General features: G+C 45.3%; 1 protein-coding gene across 1 annotated transcript in view; it reads left to right on the top strand.

Moving 5' to 3' along the window:
• The window catches only part of TRIM37 (tripartite motif containing 37), a 37962-nt gene extending 26680 nt beyond the window's left edge, over positions 1–11282 (top strand). Inside the window, exons 17-24 of the mRNA XM_009323816.1 lie at positions 16–216; positions 3841–4152; positions 5841–5969; positions 6969–7155; positions 7831–7949; positions 9651–9764; positions 10588–10672; positions 11122–11282. Of these exons, the coding sequence (XP_009322091.1) occupies positions 16–216; positions 3841–4152; positions 5841–5969; positions 6969–7155; positions 7831–7949; positions 9651–9764; positions 10588–10672; positions 11122–11125 (1151 nt within the window). The 3' untranslated portion in view covers positions 11126–11282. The remainder of the gene's footprint in view (positions 1–15; positions 217–3840; positions 4153–5840; positions 5970–6968; positions 7156–7830; positions 7950–9650; positions 9765–10587; positions 10673–11121) is intronic.
• Positions 11283–11333: the final 51 nt, after the last annotated feature.

Here is an 11333-nt window from a genome sequence, read left to right as displayed (position 1 = left end):
TTCATCCTTCCTTAGGTACTAGCCATGGCTACACCAGCGTAAGCGGAAGACCTTCAAGGCGGGGAGGAAGTGCCCTAGGCTCAACAGCCAGTAACAGTTTACTAGACATAGATCCCTTAATTTTAATCCACTTGTTGGATCTAAAAGACAGAAATGGTATGGAAAACCTTTGGGGCCTTCAGCCGCGTCCACCTGCCTCTCTTCTGCAGAACAGAGGTAACTGTGCATCACATATCAAATGATTTAATTCCAACCTGGAAGTGTCTCTGAGAATGCCGTCCCAGAGTTAGAAGCAGATTTGAGGAGGGGAGGGGGAAAAGGGGACGACAAGCAGCCCTTGTCATTGGCAGCTGAACTTCGTATCCTCATCTGTGCTCATCAGTATGCTGCATCTTACTGCCTGCTCTAACACATTCTTTGTCTTAATGGTTGACCTCAGCTTGAGATCGCCGGATGACTCAACTCAAAACAGACGTGTGTATCAAGGAGGGTCTTCTCATCTTTTCTTGGGGGATGTGACTGAACTGGCTTGCTGTTCTGCGCAGCAACATTGTCGAGATACGGTTCACGCAGTTTCTTTGGCCACAACTGTGGGAGAGGAATGAAAGGTCCTTTTCTAGAAGGGGTTAGCACTGAAAGACAACACAAAACAGCTATCTGCTGAGAAAGCAGTTACCCCTCTCGCTTCACACAGTTTGTACGCTTAGTGGTTGAGAGTACTAGGAGCACAGTGTATACTAACACGAAAATAAATCCCGGAATTTACTTTTGCATGAAAAAGGCATTTAAAACAGAACTAGAAAAATGTGTGTAGTAGTAAGGCTGGATTCTGACACGACAGCCTTTAGAATGGGAGCACAGTGGCCGTAGGAACAGTATGTACTTACGAGCTTTTAGAAAGTAATTTTTAACCGCGTTTGTAAAAGCTGACACGATCTCTTTGCTTGAGCTTCTTGCACTTACCTGCTTGCACTATTTTTCCAGTCTGAATGTTACTAGTGTCACCTGTCTGTGTTGGAAGGGAGTTGTACTGAACTGTACAATTCTAATCTCGCAGATCTAACTATTTTCTGTGAAGACTCTCTTCATCTTTTGAGTGCCTTGGCCACTGTGTGATGGGAACATCATAACACAGAGCAGAACTCAACTAAAGATCCCCCCCCCTTAATCTAACTGGGGGGGGGGGGGAAGTTTGTTTGCATTTCTTCAGAATAAATGCTCTTTGTATTGATTTCTTTACCGATCTATTTATTAAGAGAGTTACATAGAAGATACAAAGTGAAATCCTTTTTTTTCCTTCTCTCCCCTTCCCCCCCCAGTGCTTTTTAGCCTAAACTTTTAGTTAGAAGCATATCTGATTGCTTTCAGAATCCAGAAATCCATGAAAATAATACTGATGTCTTGTTAAGTTTCCTGGAATGTTTTCGTTCCTAATCTGCTTGTAGAACTCTGTCTTTTTGTTTTTACAGGGAATAATGCATCACCCGTGGCGTGTATATGCACACCCTTTCTCTGTAACTCTTCCTTAGGTACTAGCCATGGCTACACCAGCGTAAGCGGAAGACCTTCAAGGCGGGGAGGAAGTGCCCTAGGCTCAACAGCCAGTAACAGTTTACTAGACATAGATCCCTTAATTTTAATCCACTTGTTGGATCTAAAAGACAGAAATGGTATGGAAAACCTTTGGGGCCTTCAGCCGCGTCCACCTGCCTCTCTTCTGCAGAACAGAGGTAACTGTGCATCACATATCAAATGATTTAATTCCAACCTGGAAGTGTCTCTGAGAATGCCGTCCCAGAGTTAGAAGCAGATTTGAGGAGGGGAGGGGGAAAAGGGGACGACAAGCAGCCCTTGTCATTGGCAGCTGAACTTCGTATCCTCATCTGTGCTCATCAGTATGCTGCATCTTACTGCCTGCTCTAACACATTCTTTGTCTTAATGGTTGACCTCAGCTTGAGATCGCCGGATGACTCAACTCAAAACAGACGTGTGTATCAAGGAGGGTCTTCTCATCTTTTCTTGGGGGATGTGACTGAACTGGCTGGCTGTTCTGCGCAGCAACATTGTCGAGATACGGTTCACGCAGTTTCTTTGGCCACAACTGTGGGAGAGGAATGAAAGGTCCTTTTCTAGAAGGGGTTAGCACTGAAAGACAACACAAAACAGCTATCTGCTGAGAAGGCAGTTACCCCTCTCGCTTCACACAGTTTGTACGCTTAGTGGTTGAGAGTACTAGGAGCACAGTGTATACTAACACGAAAATAAATCCCGGAATTTACTTTTGCATGAAAAAGGCATTTAAAACAGAACTAGAAAAATGTGTGTAGTAGTAAGGCTGGAAAAGCACACTTGTGGAAGAAAAATGGATCAAAGTGCCAGGAGCCAAAAATAGCGATGGTATTTAAATAATTGAAGACGTTGAAGAGTATTTGTGGTTCAGCTAGGACCCTTCAACCGAAAACAGCAATTAACTTTACATGCAGCAAAAGCAAGATAGCTGGCAATTCTGGCACCCATGGCTATTACTGAAGGTTGCTCGTTTCTCTTGTCTTGTTAGTGAAGAATTAAAATTAAATCAAACCTCAGTAATACGTTTATCGTGATTAACACTTACTTGGAGCTAGCTGGCCCACTACTGCAACATCTTATTTCAGGTCATTCCCAAACAACCATTTGGTGACTTAATAGAACAGAAGAAAAATAATGGTCCCATTTGCTACAAATAAATGCTTGCTTTTGCTGCAGCGATGACATTGGTGTTACTGAATCTAAAAGCTAGCTCAAACTATTTGTTCCTTTGTGATTAGCTCTTTAAATGTAGCCACATAAACAGTCAGACGAATTTTCAGCTGAACATAATCCGTTTTCCCAAAAAATGGAAGTCGCTTCCCTAAGTACGAAAAGGGGAGGCAGCGCGTGAACTCTAAGTCTCAGCTCTGTTTTGCTTGGAAAAAGGCCTGGACAAAAGGACCTCAAGAGAGGGCGTTGCGCTTTGTGCTGTACTACTCGAGCAAGATTAAGCTCTCCTGTAGTGTTGAATGGCTTCCTGGTCATCTTTAGCTATTGGCTACGCAGCTGAAATGACCTGTTTCGCTGAGGTTCCCTTAAGGTTTGACTGTTGCCAGAGCTTATTCAAAGTCAGTCAACTCAGAGAAAGCTGCTGTGACGTTTGGAGTTTGCCGGACCTCACCTCCTGAGGTGACGGTTTCGAAGAGCCACTTGGCTTTACGGTTTTGAACAGCTGAATTTGCAGTGAAACACTTACAGAATTTATAACGCTTCAAGCAGACATCAAAGTTGATCTAATTCTGGCTGAGCAACATGTGTTAGCTCTTCGACCCGATCTTCTGGTGTTAGGTACTTAAGGGAATTCCTTCCCTAGTTTCAGATTTCTTTGAGTTCTATATGTTAAGATGATATGTTGGTGGTATAAGAATCTTATACGCACACTCAACAAATTTTATAAAAACGTGTAACAAATTTGACATAAACTGGCAGCCAGGCTTGTGACCTCAAGCTTGTCTGGCAATATAGAGCAGTAGCTCAGTTGTCGTTAGAATTCACACAGCAGTATTGGGAGCCTTGGCTCTTCCAGTAAGCAAGTTTTGGGGCCTTCTTCCACGGCAGGCAGGGAATGACAGTCTGCTGTCCCGGTAGCCGTGCAGTGCTTGCAACCTAAATATTACGGTGCCATACCAGTACAGAAGAATGTGTGTCTCTCCCTCATTTTTATAGCAGGGCAAAAGGTAGAATTCTTATAGCTGTTAAAAATAGATGTCTGTTTTGATTTGAGAACAGTTTCTTACCTACGGTGTTCTTTAACTTTTCCTTTGGTAAAGCATCATCCTATTCTCTAAAAGATCGAGATCAGCGGAGACACCAGGCAATGTGGCGCGTGCCGCCTGACTTGAAGATGCTGAAAAGACTTAAGACTCAGATGGCCGAAGTTCGAAGCAAAATGTCTGATGTAAAAAACCAACTATCAGAAGTGAGAAGCAGCAATGCTGGCTCGTGCGATGGACAGCCCAGCTTCTTCTCCATTGAGCAAGGTGCTTTAGCTGCCTGTGGAGCGGAAAGCTGCAGCAAGCTGCAAGAAATAGGGATGGAACTACTGACAAAGTCTTCAGTTACCAGTTGCTACGTAAGGAATTGTAAGTGCATAGAAAAGGGGGGATTTAAATGTCCGTCTTACAGATGTCGGTTGTGTCGGTGGTTTATATATCCAGGCATCTGGAAACAGACCTTTTATGGTTACTCGTACTCAAGTTCAGCTGTAAGAATCCAGAAACGTAAAACCTGCACTGCCTTTGAGTAAGGAAATGTTAAGCTGGTTTCAGCCCTTCTCGGTAAAAGCACCAAAACTTTTGCTCCACAACCAGTAGCACGCCTAATGCAGCGAGAATGTTCTGGAGTTTAATCCAGTGTCGAACTGATCCTAGCTGAAGGTCACCTCTTGTTGCCTGCTGCTCTGTGTCTGGCCCATCTACGAACTTGAGGATGTTTCATGATGCTTGCCAGTGAAAAAAACTAAAAAACGCCAGATTTGCTGAACTTCAGTAGCTTGAAACCTTGCTAAAATTCAAGTAAGCCAAGGTTCTCTCTGGAGAGACTTTGCCTTTTGAAAAGTGACTTCTCTCAAAGAGGAGCCTGTCTCTGTCTGTTGAGGTACCGTCACCGAGTCCTGCTGGCAGCACTGGTAAGCCAGTGTGGAATCTTTTGGATACCAGCATGAAGGCTGTGCGAGTGCTTTGTTGCTTATGATCCTGAATAAAAGCACTTGTTAATCCTCCTTCACTTCCCCGTTGCCTGGGAGAGATGATTTTCCAGCCTTCTGTGTTTTGATTCAAGTTATTGCTTGCGTTTTGGAGCCAAGATGAGTAAGAAATATATTACAAACATGAGCGGACTAAAGAACTGGTAGAATAGTTCTATTCCTCTCCATCTCTTTCAATACTGACCTGCAAAACAGGGCTTTGGCAACTCCAGCAAAGGTCTGTTTTGCATTTCGTCACCTCCACAGAGCACAGAATGTCTTCTCTGATGGTGCACATTAAGAGAAAGAGTTGTGTCTTAAAGTTTGGAGCCCTGAGTTGTGCCATCAATAAGCCATGGAAGGATCAAGCCTCCTCAGTGGCAGTGCTAGCTTTTTGTTTGTGTGGTTTTTAATACCACCTCTTTCCTCAGTCCCTCGAAGGTTACTAAGGCGCTGGGCAGTCACTTCATGCTGCCTCAGAACGAGAGGAACAGGCATACTCTGCAAAACAGGAGCAATTTTCTGACTTGCATCGAAGCCTAGATCCCCCACCTTTATGGGGTGTGGTGACAGCAGAACTTGGTGTTTTGCTGTTCCAGTTACCACTCCTCCCCTCTTTTACCTAGAGGAGTTTCTGTAGCAGGATCCGCACTGGCACGTGCTCGGAGAATGGTTAGTTTGGGAAGTGGTAAACAGCGTGAGTCCCATAACCTGCCTTTCACTCTTGCTTCCGAGGTCCTGTGTTACACTGGACTTTGCATTTAAGAGCTGAAGGGATGGTTTTGGCTATCCTTATCCTTTATACTTTCATGACGGTTGAAGCAATCTGGATGACGGCTTCCTGAAGGACGTCTTAGCGTAAGGCAAGTGAACACGACGTGTAGTCTTGGCCGCATCCATAGTTAGCTAAGCTTCCCTCTAGCCCACATCTCTGACAGGAAGGGTGTGGAAGGAGTTTTGTGCAGGATTCGGAGTTAATGAGCAATGAGAGTAATATGGAGCTTAACTTCACTTCAAACAAGCATAAAGACAGAATACTGCAGCGGTTTGACTGAACGCTTGTCACATCTTAAAATATTTTTGCAGCTGCAAGTAAGAAGAGTAATTCACCCAAGCCTGTTCGCTCTGGAGCAGCAGGTAGTTTGTCTTTACGAAGAGCTATGGACTGTGGGGATAGTAATCTTCGTTTAAAGGGAGACGGTCAAACTTCTGAAGGTAAGCAAGGTCATCTTTACTTGTGTGATGTGATGCATCTTAGCGTCTGTTGTACAGAAGCTTGTCAGAAGTCTTTTACTTGGCAACTGAAGTTTCCCTGCAACTCGACTGGATCCTGTCTCAAATCTAGTTAACGTTATTGTACCTGTGCAGACCTTGATAGCTCATCTGCTGTGAAACAGTGCCACACAGTTGGCTTACCGGAACATAAATATGTGTGTTACGTGTTACTTCTGGTCTCTCTGAAGATGTTGCAGGAGGTAACTTTATAGTGAAAATCATAGATCGGAAAGTACTGACCCAGGCTTAAATTGTGATTTGACTTAAAGGGAATTCAAGAAAACTCCGGTTCCATGTGATGAAAGAATTGTATGATATTGCTGCTCTGGAGTTTTACGATGCCATTCCTTAAGTGGTAACGAAATGAAATACCTAACGCAGGAATTGGTATTTTGCCCCTCTCAAGCCTTCAGAGAAGGAATGGAGTACCGCAATTGTTTTCTTTTAATGCTAAACAGGTACAGAAGGCTTGGGTGAGAAACTGGAAAATACCGTAAAGTCATCACACAGTGTAACTGTCACCTTTGTGCCCAGTTTCGCCCTTGTCCAAGACTAGACAGGCTGCCTTACTGCAGCCAGACGACTTTGCATCTGTAGCTGGGAAAAATGACAGTGGAGAGGGTGTCTGTGCTACTAGGAGATAAGTACAAGATGAGTTTTAACTACACGAGGTGGGGAAGGATTAGTCTGTGCTTACCCGAGTCTCCCATCAGAAATGGCAGCTGAAACGGCAGCTCCGTGTGTTTAGAGAGTGGATATCAAATGGTACGCGTTGCCTGTAGGCTGACTTGAAAATGTAAGGTTTTAGGAGTGAGGGTGGGGAAGGTGTGCTTGTGCATGCGCGTGTTTGGAACCAGACTGGTGATGGAAACCAGCCGGATGTTTCGCCTTTTGAAAAAAGGCTGGATGGGCTTTGAGCTTCTTTCCCTCTTTTCTCAGGTGGCGTGGGGAGTTCAAAGTTGAGCGGTCGGCATCGCTCGCCCCGGCCCCTGGCTAACAGCAGTGCTTCTGAGGCACTGCCTAAGCCGGAGGAAAGACCTTGTGAAGGTTCAGATTCCGATGTGGGAGTTTCTGGCTTAAATGGCTTAGCTGCTGTAGAGAAGACCAGAAAAGTTGGTGCTCTAGGGTAAGGGTTTTATTCTTTTTTCCTCGTTATCTCCTCCCCCACCTTCCCTTGATCTAGAAGGAAAAAACACCACTCTACTAAACCAGGTGCTTGTAGCATGGAAGAGAAGTTACTTTGAAGTTTACTTGGTTGCTGGTGTTCCCTCTGGATATCAATTTTTGGTTTTATAACTAGGTTACACGTTGTCTTTTCTTCTTTTTTCTTTTATTTTGATCAGCTGTGGATATAGTCTGAAACTTTGATTTGAAAGGCAGGCCCAGTCTGTTTTCCCACTATTCCTTGCAAAATATCCTCTAATTGAAAGTTACCGCTTTTGATTTCCTCATTTAAGACAGTATTTTTCCCTGTAACTCTACTTTTCAACAATTTCATAATAACTCCCTGTTGGCTAACTAAGCTGAGTGCAATGGAGTACTTGGTTGTTTTGTTTGGTCTTTTTCTAAACAGCAAGAGTCACCGTTTTTGGAAAATACTCATAAACTTTTCCAGGTTGATTTTTTTTTTAAGATTTTAAATCTTTTCTAAATCAATCAAAGTTGGAAGTTTAAGTGGACATGCAAGAGACTTAAACAATGAGTAAAACTAGATGTGGCACTAAAAGGATTTGTTTCCATAGCTGGATTAAAGCTGAATTTCTAACGTGGGTTTTTGTATTTCTCCAAATTCTTTCTTAAGATCGAACTCTAAAGGATGTCGTACAGAAGGAGCACAGTCAGGTGGTCTGGAAAACAACCCTGAAGCTGGTGAACTGCAGGGTGCGCTTTCTGAAGGTGCTTCTGCAGGGCCAGAAGAAGGTAAATCGCACGTAGTAGAGGGCAAACGCAGTGTGACAACACCCCAGTCTACGATGATCCATTTCTGTAGCGGAAGTAGCTTGAAGGGGAAAGCAAAAAAAAAGAGGGGGGAGAGAACCCACCACCATCAAAGCCCAAAACCTGTTTTCGTGGCTGTTGAACTTTGCTGTAGCATTTGGCAGCTGTAGTATAAATCTGAATGAGGAGAGAACATCTCTGCGTCACTGCTGTCTGTGGCTTCTCTTTTCGTGACGTTACGGTACAGCAGGAACATGGAGACCTGGCAGATAACGTCAGACGGTGCCGTCTGTTTCTCTGGTTGCTTTTTGTACCTCTTGATATGTCTCCAGGTCTTTGCTTTGGTGTTCAGTTTCATGGCCTTGAAAATAATTTCTTATCTAATTAAAATAGTAGCCAGTGACCTTGGCTTTTAAGTCTTCTGCCGTCAGGGACAGACCACATCTGTCGTCCGCACTAGAATCTCTCCAGCACTTCATTCGTCTGGGGTGTTGTGGTACATAAGCCAGTTTCCTTAGAGACTTGGAGGAAACTTTTCCCCCTCCCTTCCTGCATCCTTTCCATGCTGGGAAAAAATATTAGTGCCTTTTTTTTTTTTTTGGAAAGTCGACGTAGAAGAGTTTTTCTTATCTTGCTAAAACTCTCCTGCCTTCCACCCCTGCACTAATTTGAATTTCAATGACTGAATTGTAGCGCAAAGCCTATATTAAGGTGCCAGCATCCATCTCTATCTGCAGTGTGCAATATTGTGTAGGAGTTGGCATTTACAGAAGGTCTCTCAGTGACAAAACTGAATTTCTGCTCTTAGTCACTGCAGCATGATCGTGATGCGCTCCCGCAGCTCTCCTATTATAGCAGAGAGCCTAATAGGAAAATGTTTTAAAAATTGAAATACTTCATTGTAAAAACCTCAGGAAACAAATATTACAGGTTTTTTTCCCTTCTGAGGGAAAAACTACAGTAGAGTTGGCACCTCACTTAGCTACTTGCTTTTTCTTAGCAATGAGTATCAGCTCTTAAGAAGCAAAAGAACAGAGCAAACTCCTTTTGCCACCTGCAGAACTGTACGAAAGGGAGAGCTTTGACTGCTGTCAATGCACGCTCAAGGTCTGGCAAAACAGAAGAAGCCACCTTGATTGTCAATGGCTACGGTTCTCTTTTGTAGGAAAAGCATGGGTTTTGTGTGTGAGACTTGACTAGAGTATTGCTGCTTGAAGGGTCTGGTAGGTACATCTGCTCCACGGGTCGTACTACCTCTTAACTGTTAAAAAAGCAACCTTTATTTTCTGTCCGAATGGTAGAGGTTGACTGAGCAGCTGGCAGGGGAGCGCGGCTCAAAGAGGAAGGAGCTGTGGACACCTGAGTCCGCGCTCAGCTGGTGACATGTTGGAAGCGCTCCTCTTGAGCTAAGCGGCACAGCAAAACGAGGTGGTTTTCGAAACTGGTACCCGCTGTTCCGTCAAATTCCGTAGTGCTTTGGTAAATGCATCTAGCTCTGACCGTGCTCCTTCTCTCGTTCTCCTGCCAGCTCTTGGTATTTGATATTGGTAACTCTTACGTGTGGAATTGAATGTTCCAGCTACGTGGATCTTACTGCCATCACTTGTGCCTTGTGGTTTTTGGTTTTTTGGGTTTTTTTTGCAGCTGGGGTATGTCAGAAGCATGTCCTTCATCTCCTACCAGGAATGAGCAGTGATAGTGACATTGAATGTGACACAGAAAACGAAGAGCAGGAGGATGCCACCTCTGCCTCGGAGGGGTTTAACCACGCCTTCTCTGTCCAGTCCTCAAGCGAAGGTAGAGTTAGTTGCCTGTGTGAGCCCACCTTCCCAGGCACTCCCGCGGGTCTGCCTCAGAGCTCCTGTAACGCAGAACGCTGCAAAAGCAGAGATCGCTGGTGCTGCAGAGGTATTAAAGCTCAAGCTCGCGCCAGTAAGATTTGGAACTCCTCTCTGGGGATCCTAATTAAAACCAGATGAAAACGGGAGAGGGGAACTCTTTCTAGCCTTGAGAAGTCAGTTTAAGTGAGTCTCCCGGGGAAGTGTTGGAAAACCCATAGCTGTGGTTCTTCTGAATTGGAACTCCCCGTGCGCCGGGATCGGCACTGTAAGTGGCTAATTTCAGGGAGGGTAACCGCTGCCTTAGACACCGATTTGCATCTTAATTGGCAGGAGTGTGCTTTGGGCACTTCAGTGTAGTTTGAAAAACTCATCTCGTATTTCTTTGAAAAGCTTCAACCTTCTGATCGAATTAGAAGCTGTAGGGTGGCAGCTGACACTAGGTGAAGTTGACTTTTGGCCTGAATAAGCAGCCCCACCCCACGACAGCAGCATGGCCTAACAACTCGGCTCAGTAATTGGAGTTTGCTGCTTTGCTGTATGTCTGCAGCAGGCACGAGAACCTCACAGCTCATCAGAAGAATCGACACATTGCTCATATCTGTGCTGCACTTAAATTTAAACCCCCGTGGCAGTCTTAACTCTGTCAAGCACATCGTGTACCGGGGTATTAGGGATGAAGTACAACACAGCGGGCCCTGCGGGTCACGGAATGTGAACTTGCTGTGTTCCGACTGCTCATCTGGTGAAGGTTACTGGGTTTTTGTTCGGTTTGTTTTCAGCCTCGGAGCGGTGCTCGATGTTCCCAGAGGGTGATGAAGTCGGTCCTGATGATCTCAGCTTTGTTACTGGAGAAGACAGCGCCAGGTAACTGTAACTGCTTGCCTTAGCTAGCCTGTGAGGTGGCTGTAGCCCTGGGGATGCACCTTCCCCGTACCGCTCCTCGAGCCGCAGAGATTAGAGGCAACGTTCATCTTACGGTGAGTAGACAGGCGGGCATTTGTACAGTCTAACGTGCTGCCGTCTGCCACCAGGAGACCAGCAGCAGACGGGTGAGCCCCTGTCTGCTTCTGGCTGGCCACCCTGCCCCCCCAGGGCCGTGCAGCTACGCGTGTGTTAGGGCAGTCTTGAGAAATCACACGGTGCCGAGGGAGGGCTGGCTGAGTTTTGCATGCTTAAGTAATCGTCAGTAGAAAACCCTGATTGGGTGTAAGTACCTGGCATAAAGTTTTGACTCGTGAGACTGAGTTTGCTTGAAGCCTTAGAGCTGTCCCCATGTGAGGGTGTTCAATGAAAGCTGGCTTTCTTTGGAGCAGATAGAGAACAGGCTTGGGGCCTGAAGACCTGCGGCTCGCGTCCCTGGGAAGAGATGCGTTTATTCACTGGAGCTTAGTCCAAGGCTGCTGTTCATGGCTGTGTGCGCACTCCATTCTGTCAAATACCCTTGTGCGGTTCTTCTACAGTCGTCTTAAACCTGTGACTGGGGCAAAAGGACCTTTGAAGGCCTTACACGAAAGGCTGCATTCCT

This window comes from Pygoscelis adeliae, unplaced genomic scaffold, assembly GCF_000699105.1.
Source record: "Pygoscelis adeliae isolate BGI_AS28 unplaced genomic scaffold, ASM69910v1 Scaffold290, whole genome shotgun sequence".
Taxonomy (NCBI): domain Eukaryota; kingdom Metazoa; phylum Chordata; class Aves; order Sphenisciformes; family Spheniscidae; genus Pygoscelis; species Pygoscelis adeliae.
This window is presented reverse-complemented; position numbering and strand designations above follow the sequence as displayed.